Raw genomic sequence first — 15,531 nt, forward strand, 5'->3', positions numbered from 1 at the left:
GGGGAATCGGGGAATAGTCTTGGAGAAATCAGTTGGTCAAATTTCAAAATTCAAATTTTCAAAAATGTGTAAAAAAAAAAAAAAAAAAAAAAAAAAATCTCAAAACTGAAATTCAAACATTAAACTGCACACTACTCCTCTCCTAGTGCTAAAGAAAAATGTGTGTCAAATTTGAAAAGAATTGGATGAATAGACTATGGTTGGACAAATATCTTGGACAGACAGAATTCCTGGTTTTACAAAATGATACCATGAATTCTGGGTAAAATATACCAGGAACATTAAACCCCACCCACCCATATAATAGGTTAGTCTTTTTAACATAAAAATATCTGAATGAAACACAATTAACTTGTCGTGTTAAGTTTTAATACTGACCAGGATGAAGCCTCGGACATATCCATTAGTGGAAATAAAAAGAGGAATGTGTGACTTTGGTAATAAGACATCTTTATTAATCATTTGGAGAGACATGCTGATCTCTGTACAGTGGATGGAGAACCGGGTCTGGACTGACCGGGTCTGCTGCTCAGAGCTGTGACGGGACAAACACACCCTCAGCCTCCGTCCTCAAATACACACCAGAAACACACAAAGACATGTTGTTGCATCACTTGGTCCATTTCCCAGGAATGTTAAAATGAGTGTTTTAGAAATGGAGGCGGACTCTACTTCCACGTTTGTGGGGAATAAATACAGAAGTGACTGATCGATCGAGTTGGTCGTCAGTTTAAAATAAATATGCAGGTCAGTTCTTGAGAAGAGCTCCCTTTACAAGGCTGGAGAGCGGTACATTCTTGTTTAATAAATACTCATCACACAAAAGGAAGCGAGAATAATGAAGCTGATCCACTATCGTTTACCCACTGGGACATTTTGACACTTGGTTTACAGTTTGTCTGTGAAGGATTCATCTGATTCCTGCTACATATTCACATCTATATTATTAACCAGTGGAGTCGAATGCAACCTGTCTTTGTCGTCTCTAAACCCACCAAAAAGTGTGTTACGGCCCAGGTCTCCCGTCATTCTGGATCCAACTCTGTCTCTTAATATTATTATTATTTGGCTCATTATGTGGGTTAGAAAGATTCACTAGTTTTCACAAGAGTGCTCCCCTTTTTGGACATGTGTGAACGACTCATAAATGTTCAACTCTACTCTAGGACACAGTTCTCCAAACATTCTAGAGATAAAGATTATTTAACACATTTGTTCTTTTTTTTTTTTTTTTTTAAAGACTTAACATCATCACTCTAATTCTAAAACATGTTTGTAAAAAGTGCAGTAAGGTTTCAATTCAAAGATAAATCAAAGTAGTGTTTCCTAAAGGTTCAATATGGAAGATTTGTGTGTGTTTGTGTTATAATCTTCAACTGTTCGCTGCTCATTTGTTCACTCTAATGGAAAATGTGACATTCAGAATAATGTTGTAATAATTCAAGAAAAAGTTAACACATTACAAGAATAAAGTCATTATGTTACGACAAAACAGGGACAGTCATAATAAAATAATAGTCACAATATTTCAATAACTGTGTATTTTTATCTGTATGAATTTTTAATAGAAATCAAAAAATCATTCAGCATCAAATAATGTAATGCTCAACTAATTATCTGTTTCTTGTTATATTATAAACTCATAATCACATAATTATGACTGTTTTTTCCAAATATTAGTTTAGTTATAGTTTTTTTTCTTAAAATACAAACACTGTGCACTAGTAACATTCTCATTTTTTTCTTGAAATATTAAGACTTCATTCTTGAAACACCCAACTTTTTGGGTCCTAACAGAAGTGATCTGTAATGTAGGCAAAAGAGGCAGTTATTAGATTATAAACGGAGTTATCTTACATCAAAAACTGACCAGTTCTCGCAACAAAATTGACTTCAACACAAACTTCGTGCAGGCACAAACACATGTGAAACTTGCATATTGAACCTTCAACAGTGGCTGACTTAACCAGCAGTACATGGTTATGATACTTGGCTCTAAAAAAACAAACAAACAAACAAAAAAAGGAAATTAAGTCACATTGCATAATACAAGTCAGTAGTCAGTTTAAACACAAAAGCAGCAAAAGTTCTTCTCAGTGGGGACACATTACATGACATTTCTGTTCATCAATCAGGTTTTGAAATATGTGACATTTATAACGAAGCTTCAATTACAACTTCATATTAACCTGAAAGGTCGACTTGTGCAAATTAGTCTCAGTCTGTCAGGATTGGTGAAAACACCAGCAGTGTCAATGATTACAGTGTTGGACAGTTTACCGTTCACCTCCTAGGGGACTGAAATGACCCCAGTGAAACAAGGCAAGGGCTCTGATATATCACAACCACCAAGATATCCCACAATGCAACAGCAGATGTGATACAGATGGAAAAGGCAAGGGGGTGGAGGGGTGGGGGGGGGACCTAAAAGTGTGTCTGTAATGTGGCACGAATGACTGGACTTGGCAGTGGCCCTCTAAGAACTGCATTCTAACATCGCTTATACAGAAAGCACACATTTACACACACGACAGAAAGTCAAGTATACAAATCCAAAAAAAAGACTTAGACAAGTCATCATCAGAGTGCATTAAGTCACTGGTGTAATATTACCATTTACATATTCAAACTCGTGTACACCGATAAGACAGTACCTATGCTCAAAAACTAGGCATGCATTAGATACTCAAGATGTTACTGTTCAGTTTTGTCCTGGAAAATGCAAAAACGATGGATCCCACCAGGATTATGGGAAGGACTGCTGTGACTGGCCAGGTTTATGCTTTAGGTAAAACTGTTAGTGTGGTGAAAATGGCCCTGTAAAGGTTAATGGTAAGGACTGGTAGAGTTTTTGAGGGGCTACTTCATCTGTCTTTGTCCATAACGACAGTGGGATCCATGCAAGTACGTCTCAGACCATCCTTACAAGCTTTCAAACACCGAGCTTTGTCGTTTTAAAAAAACAACCTTTCCAGAGATATTCCCTGAATATACAAAAATACAAAAACAAAATGGGGAACTTTCCTTTCTACTTAAAAAAATTGTATACACATATGCAACTTGGGGATCTTTTTCACATCTTTGTCCGTTTTTTTCTGTTTTTTTTTTTTTTTTTTTTGCATGTTATAAGACTTTTTGGCAGTTTCATTAACAAAGTAGGCTACACTACTTTATAACCAAATTCACATATTGCTAGTTCCAACCACGACCAAAAGTCAGGTGAGGAGGCCAGATTCCAACGTGCAAAGTCAACTGCAGGTTAACCAATAGAAAGCAACATAACAAGCATGTGGTGTAAATGACGTTGTCCAAGATGGTGCTGGGTATTAACAGGAGCAGCCTCCTTCGGTGGTCTGGGGCTCCTGCGGTTTGTCCAACTTAATGTCAATCACTGTAGAAAAAGGTTAAGGAAGTGGAGAGACACTGAGTACGTTCACAGACACACTGATAAACTTCCAACTTCTCTAAATGTCTGCTATAAAGAAATGAAATTAACAATTAAGAAATGCACAAATATTAAACTAAAAAAAAAGGCAGAAAGACTCACAACTGATTGGTATCAAGTATCAAAGGAGGCATTTTAATTCCTAACTGACTCAAGGCTGTTACAGCCAATTGCACTTTATGTATTTATCATATTTTAATTGTATTTCAATTGTATTTTGTTGTATCTTTAAATGGTATTTTAACTGTATTTTAACTGTATTTTGCACTGTAAAGCACTTTGTCTCTGTCTGTGAAAAGTGCTCTATAAATAAAATTTACTTATTTACTTCATCAAGTCACAGAACCTTTGAGTTAGAAAACAAGTTTTGTTCACATATAAAGAAAAGAGGATAAAAGAAGTACACGTATCCATCATGTCATCACCCACTGATGTCATGATGACAGTTAGGTATCTTAAGAACATTCATTTCCATCTTTGATTTTGCCAAATTATATGAATCTTTCATGACTCTTTATTTGCCTATTTTAGGGTTTTGTGTCCGGGTTTTACAGTTGCTTTTTGGAAGCAGAATTGGCCTCCAAGTGTGAAGGACTAACGCTAACATTCAAGCTAACTGCTATGACTCTGATGACATTCATATGAATATTTTTTTCTTTTCCGGTCCCTTGTGTTAGATTTTGGCCTTCACCACCTTTTTTTTTATTTGATTTTTTATTAAACGTGACCGTAATGTAAACATTTGTTCAAGAAACTTGCAAAGCTAGCACTAACTCAAGGGAAGCAATCTCAACGAATGCTCAAGGAGCCCTCAATGATCTAATCGCTCTCCCAATGATCTCTCAACAATCTTTAAATGAATGCCAAATTTTTCCAGGTAGAGATGGTTGAGAGATTAATCAAGGAATGGGTACGACTATCTTGATGACCCCCCCGCCTGATTCCAATGACCAGACAGTTTAAAGTAGGGGGCCAAAGGCACAACGAGTGCACAAGGATCTCCCAAACATTTACACAGAAACGGCTTTTTCGAGACTGAGGAGATCATTAAGATTGGGCCAATTTTTGATCACTCAATGGTCACCCAATGATCTCCTTGCTGTGTAAAGGGGCCCTAAGGTATTAATGTTATTCTAACAGATACTGTGAATACCAGTAACCTTCATTAAACATTTGACTATGATAAATTAATCTTTATAAATAGGGAGATTCTTTACTCAACATGCATCAAATCAAGGTGGGAGAAACAAGTTTGGGATAACCACTTAAACATATGGAAAAACAAGAGATGCCACCTCTGGCACAGATGTGTGGAGGGAAAAACACTTTAAGTCTCTAAAATTAAAAAAGAATCATAAAGCACTAAACCTGAACCGGGTCTGTGATGGGAGATGCTGGTTAATACTATGTGCCTGCCGGTCAGTTTCATGTTCATATTTTTTGGGGGTGGCCTAATATTTCATGTCACTGGTAGACACGGTAACAGATTAGATCAATGACTGGTTCAGAGCTGGATTTTAATTTCAAAGTCATAAACTGTATTTTGGAAGTGCGACGACTGGGCAGGAAAAGCAGGGCAGAGATTTATTACAAAAAAAGCAATAACTAGGAAACGGCTCAGTGAAGACACTCCAATAATCCCTAAACACAAAGAGTCCAGAAAACAGTCCAGAAAATTTACATTATGAATTAATTTTTCTCTGCAACATGGCACTACCAAATCAAAAATGATAAAGTCTAAACACTGGAAATGTCATTGAATGTGAGGTGTTTTCTCTACTATACATTTAACTTTTTTGGAGATCGTTGGAGTTTCACCTCTTGCTGTGCAGAGGTTAACAGAACAGATTTCAGTCTGGAATGTGCTGAGGACTACCCGCATGACCTGACTGCAGTAGCACTTAATGACCACTGGATGGTGCTATTTCATACAGATCTGTTTCACATAGATTTGGTAAGGAAGACTGGCTGCTACAAGGAAATCTAAAACCACTTCACACCTTTCACAAGTGTAAAATGTTTTCAGCTCAATGGGGAATACTCTTTTGTTATTAGTGGGGTAATGAACTAAGAATTGATGTTGGCTTATGTTACTGTCACTGAGTTACAAGAAAATCCGATGCTAAATACTGTTAATAAGATGTTGCCAGAAAATCAGAATGATTTTGCAGGTTTGTTTAGCATTATTCCCACTGGACTGACATTTTTCACTGAATGAATGCAATGTACCTTTTCAACATCAAATGCTTGTAGGTGCTTTCAGATCAAACTACAGGTGAATGTAGGAGCAGTGCAACAGCAGCAGCCATGTCCTCACCATTGATTTTCTGAAACATGCTATATACACACGTACTGTATGTAAGTGATGCTGGAAACATTGTCCCATTGTGGATTTCAAATACCAGTGTCACAGTGATGACGTGCTTTCAGATTTTTTCCTATTTAGCAGGTCAACATGGTGCCATGTGAAGGGCAGCCATTAATCACACTTGATGTTTCCCATTTGGACTGATTCAGGTGAAACAAAGCCAAACACATTAAAGCCAGAACAATGAGCTGAAAGATGCTGGCAGCGTAGAGGATGGTGGTTGGCAGTGCACAGTGCATTCAATAGTCTTCAGTCCTCGAGGTACAGAGTTATAATATAAACAGATGGGACTGTTTAGGGTTTAGCTAACTCTCCTAACTTCAACAGATTTCTCTGTAATGCAGTCCCATAGATGATGTAACTACATCCAAACACGCCTTGGGGTCTTTGAAGGGAGTCCTATGGGAGAAGCCTCTGAACAAGTTTCTAGTTTGTGAAAACAGTTTGACAACAACCAGATGAATGCTGTGATGATCTTTAATATGTTACCCCCAGACTACCAAATTATAACACAACCTGACTGAAACTAAAGTGACTAAACAGTTATGAGACAAGTGACAGTTTGAGGTATTGAGACAGGTGGAACTCATTCACAGATGCACCAGATGCACTTTTATAGCTCTTTTCTCCTTTTCATCATCAAAATCCATGCTAAAGTTGCAGTGGTAGATAATATTTTTTAGTGCCACTGCGCAAAAATTCAATAATTACAGAAAAACAAGCCTGCCTCTGTGAACTCTATATTTGGGCTGTAGAAAATGTACCTCATGGTGCAGACTTCAGGTAGTCACAGGTGCACTCAGGCAGGAATCTGGCTTCAACACATGACTGACAGCTGTAATGACTGAGTGTTGATCATCCATCAGATGTAAACATACCGCTCTACCCTGTGAGTCAGCATGGAAGCTTGGAAAAGTGGCTCCTCTCATTCCGTTCCATGCATGTTTATATTTACTCTTTTCATTTGGACTGAAATGAATGAGCTGCAGAAAGACAGCTGAGTAACGGGCTGTGACGTACAATAAGACTGTCTTAAACATTAGAAGAACACTGAGATGTCTCCAACTGACACAAACTGCTCAGAATTACATAGAAATAGCAAACTGCTCTTCTGATGTTATGAAAACTGACCTTGAATAAACTGTATTTTGGGATAATTCCATCTCACATTCTACCAAGGGTATTTTTGCTGCAGTTTAACACCTTCAACTTTTAAGTACTTTGCAAAACTATGCTTCTGACATACTTTTCAGGACACTGTAAAACTTGACAGAGAAGGCAGCGAGTCGTGCTTGACATCTTTCTGTCTTTGTGATCAGATATAAACACTCGTCTGACTTTTTTTCAGACTCTCATTAACACAGATGACCCCGGCACTTGATCTGGGTCAAGCACCCTCTTCTCTCCATCTGTGGACGTGCAGCAGTGATTACACACACTGACGAGGTAGGAAATGGTTCTCAGGGAGACAGAAGAAGACGGCCCCCACAGGCCTTGACACCCGCTATAAATCAGCATGACCCACCCGTCCCCAATTTCACACAGGCAATTAAAGAGAACAGAGAACACACTGAGAATATATGCGAGCTATGGAGTTCTGAAATCTGTGTCAAGCTCGTTCCACTTTTACAGTCCATGAATTAAGTAAGCACAATATAAAGAAGGATGAAGGATAACCGGCGCGTTGTTAATAAAGCACTTTTATGGTATATAACATGTACTGAGCCTATTTCTGGCTTCTCCCAGTGTGATCAATAATGTCCACATTGCAATAACAACAGAGGTGCCGCTCCATTAAATGACAGAGTCAGCAGAGGCACCTACATCCTGAGGAACTGTCGTCACCTGCCATCCATCAACACACCTCCACCTCACACAGCATACCCCTACATCCATTAAGCCTCATTAAGATAGGGATAAAAAAAAAAACCTAACAGGATGGGAGATAAAGGTAATTGGCTGAACGTGAGTGATGTATTATAACAGGAAATATGGCTGACTGCAATAAAAGGCAGCGGGGTGATCTCAGCAGCTCAGAGGGGCTGTTAGGTTACTGGGTTTATTACCGAGGCCGAGCAGTTTGCAAAGGCTGGTTGAGTGCACCATAATCAGTGCAGCGCAAGAAGATCAAATGTAAGGCATTCCTTCACTGTACAAGGTCATTATGTGATTTATGTTTACGTTACAGCTCATAAACGCTGCAGTGTTAATCAAGGCATCCTGTGATGCAGCTGCACACCAAGGGAATAATGACAGGACTATATGCACACGGTAAAAAAAACAACAAGAAAAAGAAAAAAGGCCATTTCATGATTCATCCACAGTTACCATAGAGATGGCACCTCACTGTATGCTACGTCCAGAGACTTAATCTTGGTGGGAAGGGACAATGTTTCAATGTGCCTATTATATGAAAACAAAATTGCCAGTCAAGTTGCAGTTTACTTCAATGTCTGTCCAGATTCATGTAATCTATAGGGGGAAGAGTCTGAAGGAATTTAATAAAAGTGATTAAGTGTATTTTATGGTGAAATGGAAGATTTTACAATATTGACAAGATTCTGGAGATTCATTTCCTGTGGTAAACATGTTATAGCAAAAAACATGTTTTGTTAGGTCACAGTGACCTTTGACCTCAAGATCTAAACTCTAATCACTTCATTCTTTAGTCGAATTGGACGATTGTGTCAATTTTGGAGAAATTTCCTCAAGGTGTTTGTTGTAACTTATGCATCATATTAGCAGTGTTACTTGTTATTTGTTCCGTCTTTCATTGTGCTCTTACTGATTGTTTCTTTAGATTTATACTTTTAGTGCAATATTTATCTATTTTTTCTGTCAGCTAATGTTGACTTATTGCGTAAGTCTGTTAACTTGCCCTTACTTAAATGTGCTATGCCACTCATCACTAACATGTTACTGCCCCCTTGTGGTGTGGAATACTAACACTCAAAACATATAAATGACTTTAGAAAAAGAAAACCAAAAACGCAACATATTGGCTCTAACAGGGTTCCTGAGACTGATGGGTTTAGGACATATGGACAATCTGTAAAATAATGATAATAAAAAGTAGCAAGAATATATTGAAAACAAACAATTTTTTTTAAACGCTCATATTCATACCAAAACACATCTACCTATGTGAGAATGACCAAGCAAATGCCTGGTCTATATCTTTAGAATCACATTAAAATTGTTAATAAATAAATAAAACTACAATGAGCAGAATGTTAAATGTAGTGTCCTTATTGTTATTGGCAGTGGAAGCATCTTTGTAGTTACTGATGTAAATTAGAGTTAAAATAAATAGATTACAGCTGCTGCATTCATCTCATTTGACATCATACATGAGGATCTGTAAATGTTTTCACATAGAGCATAACAGACGATTATTGCTCAAAAGTGTGATTGTGTTCATATTTCATTACACTGGAAACTAAAAGGCTTCCTTTGTTTGTTATATGCCAAGTAGGATTTGGATTTTTGTTTCTGAGAGTGGAAAGTGAAAGGAAGCAGCTGATGACAAATCTTCCACAGGTGAAGCAGTGCGATGCTCATCTGACAGCAGCAGATATGAGATGCCATTTAGAAGAGTTGTGTGCAGATACAACATCCTGATTGATGCTTGTCACGGCTTTAAACAGACTTCTCCGCCACTGACACCCCCCTGTCTTGATGACCAACCAACCCCCCCCCCGCCCCGTCATGCATCAGTGCTGAAAAACAGTTAGCAGACTGTCGTGCTGAAAACACATTTAATTGGATGGGTGGCTGACACCTATTCACACAGGTGACAGTTTAGAGTTCACTCCTGGAACTCCTTTAATTTGGGAGTGAACAGTGAGTGATGCTATCACCTCAGGATTAAAATGAGAAAGTGTTTCCATCTGAGCTCAGTCTGAGTGGATTACCATATATTATTCAAACAGGTTTCTTCTACTATGATGTAAGATTATGTCTGATGGTTAAAGGATACTGCCTTCTTTGCTTGTTTCTTGCATACTTTCCATCCCAGGAAGAGCAGCTGCCACACGCCGAAACAGCTGCAATGAAATAACCAGAATGAGGCACATTATTAACAAACTTCGATGAACATTTGTTAAACCGCTGGCTTCATAAGACAATGACAAAATAGACAAAATATTCAGTCACTAAACTTGCATCTATTCTAAATATAACAGTATTGCCAAATTGATATGAATCACGTGAGAAGCTTATTCCATTTGGATGTTCCAAATCAGGTGTTTTTCTGGTTAAGACACCTAGGACATGCAGGTATCAATTAGATTTAGGAGTACTGTTTAAACAGGTTTTCAATATTTGGGGTCAGTTCTTGCACACAAACCAATTAACCAGCAATTTTTCAGGCTGGTGTAGAGATGCATACCTAGCAGAAAAGCCCACATTTTCTCAAATAAGAATGAGGAAACAAACCTATTTTTAGAAGGTATGAAAGACTTGGGTATCAACAGGGATTTGGATGTGAGTAAATATCACTATTCTAGCCTTATCAAGAGGAAGGTGGATGTCAAAATGACAATGGGGAAGTGAGGGTGTTTGCAAAGACAAATCCATCACCAATGAAGAAGTGAAAACAAATCCTATTTTGATGAAAAGAAGTAAAATGACAAAAGCTGCTCAAGCCACCTTTGATATATTTAGACGTGATAAATATCATGTTAGAGCAATGTTAATCTGAGTAAATACAGCTGCATGTAAACCATCCAATCCATGTAAATAGCTTAGTAGGAATATTCTTTTGTGGAATAAGGGTAAAAGCTAAAAGTTAAATATAGTTTGTGATGAGGAAATAGAAAATATCATAACATTCTGAATCCTGTTATACCCACGTCAGTTCTCCTCAGTGATGTAAAGTGATGACTAAGCCAAACCCTGTGAACACTGATGCCTTTGAGGACAGTCCTAAAGCAGATAAAGAATAGCTTTCCCTGTCTGTGCTGCAGTGAGCTGGAGGAGAGGTGCTGCCGGCCGCACCATTCACTGACAACAATACAGACTGGCCTTCATCACAATATTTATTAACTTAACAGGCAGTGTTTGTTTTGAACCACAAACATCTGTTCAGAGACAGATCAGCTTGTCTTTGTGTTGGCAAAACTAAATCGGTCCAGACTTCTTCAATATGGTAAAAAATGAGCACGTCTCCATCATCCCATAAAAACTCGTCTATAAATTTTCAGTCCATGTCAGGGATTGTCTGGAAAGAATTCATGTGAAACCTTAAATTCAGGGAACTCTGCAAATCCAAGCTTTTTTTTTTTTTAGTTCTCACTTTTTAAAGTTTGGCCCTCGGAGCTGAATTTCATCATTGGTATGCATACTCTAAGCCTTACCATTTGCTTATTTTTCATTGGATGGGACTGACATTTACAGTGAACACCAAAGAAATTCTCATTTTTATAAATAAATGCAATGCATATTAGCATTTTCTCGAAATTCCGTCATGGGAAAATATAATAAATGTTGGGTTTTCAGCTGCATAACAATATTAAACAAGATCTGTGGTACTTCATTTTTATGCAGGATCAGGAAAAGTGGAAACATTAATTTTTAAAAATCAAAGTTTCTTAACTCAGGAAACAAATTATTTATGTTTATTACCAGTTTCTGCAGCAAGAAACTTGCAAGAAAAATCATAACAGAGTGGAAAGTCTAGGTGAGTTGATAAGAAATAACCCACCTCGTACCAGAAGCATAGACTTAAAAGAAAATACCTAACTGAGCAGTGTTCCTTTATGTGTCCAACACACAGACATGTCGTAGGACTCACCTGTTTGACATTGTAACCTGTCTTGGCACTGGTCTCTATGAACATCACACTCAGTTCTTTAGCCCTCTGCTCTCCTTCCTCAATTGTGATTTGCCTGTGAATAGAACCCAACACAGACAAACAGGATAAGGATAACAGCTCATTGTTTGTGTGGGAGTAGGGGCTGTCTGTGTCACGCTGACATTTAACAGAAATAAGTCAATACTTCAGAGAAATCTCAGTGAAGCCCGCTGTTTGAGTTTGTTATCTGGAGCCAGGAAGGATGCGCCAGACTCAATTAGCTAATGACTGAGAGCGATTCATTACACCGTCCCGTGAGAAATTAATAACAGTCAATTTGTAGTTCACTTTAATGACTTTGGCAGTGATTGTTTTGAGACTTTGTCAGGTGTCCATTTACACAGCCCTGCTGACTCTACAACATGTTCATTTAAGAGGCTTAAATCAACCTATCTCGGAGAAAACCATGACGTAACCAGTCTTCTTTGTTCCGTAAAGACAAAGAGAATGGTAGCTGTTTACTTGGTCCAAAACCCAATTCTTAACTTCAAACTCACTGATAAGAGCCTATCTTTACACACTGATGTCGATACCTTATTATTCTGGCCTTAATATTTACTCAGTCGTCTTCTGCTTTATTAAGTATGTATCACTGCAAAGAAGAAAGAGAAAGTAGCTCTTTGTGGGATGGGAAAACAAGTTTCTGCAGTGAGAAGACAAACACTGCGCTGGAGATGTATTTACATAATAACGCCACCTGACAGAGTTGCACCAGTATTGCTGTGGCTATTTCTGGATGCATGAATAAGCCTCGGTGTTGTTTAAGTGTGTTCCAACTTAAACAGCACTGAGGCTTATTCATCATCAGGCAGACAGTTGGCGAGAAAACTGCATTATGGATGCACAATATCTGGCATCCGAGCGACATTTGTGCATGCTAGCAGGGCATTTGGAGTCTCTGAGCAGCTCTGTGCTAAAATGTATGACGTCACCTCTCACTTAAGACCCTGATAGTCACTTCTCATCAACACTAAATTAACACATTAACACACCATTACAATCCAAGGTCCTTAAGAAGTAACAAGCAGAAAAGATAGTGAAAACACTCATCTTCTTTTCTTTTTTCCTCAAAGTGTAGGCACTCATAGTACTCTTCAGTTCAACTGTCGAGATTGACTCAGAGCATTTTCAACCTACAGCTGCACAAATGTATATAGTGAAATGTGTCATTCAACCTAACAAAGAACTATCAGTCACTATTCAGCTCATTGTTTTGGTTTTAAAGCCCACACATAGTCACTGTCTAATTTATGAGCTACTGTTTTGAAGCTAAAAGGGTCAAAATCATAGCAAAAAAACAACACAGAATTCAAGAACTTAGCCCTTACTCGTACTACAGCTCTCTCAACTTGGTCCAAACCCAAAAGACTAAACATAAAGATAGATTAGATGATGTCATTTCATGCTGTTATGGAAGACTGAAATCTAGAGTCACATTCAGGTTGAATCTGATCAGTGACTGGTACTTACAGCTGGAAGTCACACTTCACATCAGTAGATGCATCAGTCTCATGTCTTAACAGACCATTTGAATTACAATATGCTGAAACGTGAATATGGAACTTGTGCCCCCTGATGCTAAAAACTACACTAAGTAACTTTAAAAACACATATAAAATTTATGAATGTTTTACTTTTAATTCATGGACTATATTTCCAATTATAGTTATTGTTCTTATTGCACACATTTTGGGAAACATACACACAAGTTTTTGAATGGTGGGGTGATGGACACCAAAGTGACGTGCATCGTCCGTCTGCATCATTCCTGCACACAGCATCCCGACTGCCGGATCATGGTTGGCTGCGTTCAAACTTGGTATTTTTGCTACAGACATTTTCCTCATTTTTGCTTCAGGGTTTTTATAGGGAGGGTCACATGTGCACAAAGCCTACACATTTTTGGTTAACAATTTAGCCCATCCCAATATTTCCCTCCCCTACCCAGTTTGTTCACTTGTGAGTACAACTTTCATAAATTGGTCTGTGGTTGAGAAAAAGCAGCATCAATCAGGCAGAACAACAGTATATTATGTGTCTGAGAAGCTGTTTGGAGTGTCTGAGTATATGTCATGATAATTCTAACAAATTTTTAAATGTGCATGTTTAAAGTTGCTTAGTGAATCAAGAATTGCAGCTTTCAGTTTGCATTTTAGCTGTCACTGTCCTGGCTTGGGGGAGTGAGGTGATAGGAGCAATGTCTGTTAAAAGCAATGTTGACAAATGTTGTAACATATAGATACACAGCCAACTGGTTTATTTAGCAAGCTAGTGGACAGAGTGAATTAATGCTATGATTTGCCGGTATGGCTGAAGTATCATGTTTTTTAATCGAGTACTGGCAAACTTCTTGATAAAATCTTTTGATGGTCATCTTCAGATATTTTTTTAATACAAATACAGCAGAACTGTCTTTCAGTGAAAAACATGTTTTACTCAATAAGTTTTAAAATTCAGGTGGTGAGCAAACTGTCAATCAAAGCCCACACAGCAGACATGAAAATCTTCTATTAGTCCAAAAACCGTATTTACAAAAGGACCACCAGTCCACTTATTAGAGGGTCTGAATAAAACAAACAAGACCAGGCTGACTCTTTAAAAATGATTCATTCCAGTATTTCTAGAGTCACCTGAAGTCAGGATTTTTGGAGTGAGTATAGAACTGTTGTCAGTTCCATATTGGGTTGAATTTCTAGCCATTGCTAAAGCTGCCTTTTGAGTGTATTTAAGTACAAAGCTAAGCACTGATTGGATCCAGCAAATTTATTTTACCTTTAACAGCAACTTTGTCTCAGAGTGAGAGGGGAACATTATATTTTTGTTTGGTGGTTCCTTGCCAGTGTACACCGTACCTGGTTCTAGTTGATTGATACTGCCTGGTGTACAGTGCTCACTATATTTCCCTGACGTAAGGCTCCAGGGGCTCTGCAGCACCTAAACTGTGCATACTTCAATTCCCAAAAGCACTGAAGACTGTGAAAGCTTCATCATGCATGAATGAACCAACCAACAAAAACAGAGAGCCTGACTCTTTAAGACGCGCAGTTTTCATGCACCTGATAATCCACCTCCACCAAACCACAGCGATACAGTAAACACACACACACACCTCGGCTGCTTCTTGGCCAACATTAGAGATAGGTTCAAAAGTAACATAGACACATTAAGTCACAAAAAATAAGATACCGAAGGAAAAGTTGAAAATCTATCCCTATCAGATGCTGAAATACAACATACATATACTCCTACAACGATGCACTGCTCTATTAATACCTTCGCTCTTGTAGCATCCCTGGGCAGCTGATCACAGTTCCAAACAGTGACAGCAACATTCATCATCTCTTGTAGGCAAACCACTCACTGGCACATTCAGCCACATTTGCATGAACACCGTCACAATAATTACCCACAACTTGTTTTGTTACAAATGAAAAAGAACAGGCAGAGAAGAAGGTGAATAAAGAACACACAAGACAATGCAAATTGGAGCAGGAAAAGTGTCAGGATCATTTAAAAATCCATAACACATCGTTTTCATTCAGGCACAAAGCAGCCAGCCTCCTTTACTGAACAAAATGAGTTTTTCCTTCTAAGAGAAGAAGCTCATCAGGAAAGTGTGTTAAGGTGATGTTCAAGTAAATATACTTCTACACCACAGAGCACTGAACTACAGTTCACTTCAGAACTTCAAGTGCAGTTCAGATAAATTAGCCATAATCCACAGGAAAAGGCTTAGTAGTTTTTAATAAACCTTTCTGACATTTCTCAAATTCCAGTGGCCAGTGGAATTTCTCTTAATTCTTAATTTGACAGCTTAGCCACAGAAAAATGTAAGCAAAAAATAAGATATAACCTGTTGTGTTA

The 15,531-nt window shown here is 38.1% G+C and overlaps 1 protein-coding gene across 2 annotated transcripts in view; it reads right to left on the bottom strand.

Moving 5' to 3' along the window:
* Nucleotides 1-1,155: 1,155 nt before the first annotated feature.
* rab6ba (RAB6B, member RAS oncogene family a) overlaps nt 1,156-15,531 on the bottom strand; it is a 69,854-nt gene continuing 55,478 nt past the window's right edge. For both annotated transcript variants that reach the window (XM_030132391.1, XM_030132392.1), the window contains exons 6-8: nt 11,608-11,701; nt 9,793-9,859; nt 1,156-3,391 (exon numbers count right to left, since the gene is read on the bottom strand). In XM_030132391.1, coding sequence (XP_029988251.1) covers nt 3,327-3,391; nt 9,793-9,859; nt 11,608-11,701 — 226 coding nt within the window. In that variant the 3' untranslated portion in view covers nt 1,156-3,326. The remainder of the gene's footprint in view (nt 3,392-9,792; nt 9,860-11,607; nt 11,702-15,531) is intronic.

The sequence above is a fragment of the Sphaeramia orbicularis genome, chromosome 4 (assembly GCF_902148855.1).
Source record: "Sphaeramia orbicularis chromosome 4, fSphaOr1.1, whole genome shotgun sequence".
Classification (NCBI taxonomy): Eukaryota; Metazoa; Chordata; class Actinopteri; order Kurtiformes; family Apogonidae; genus Sphaeramia; species Sphaeramia orbicularis.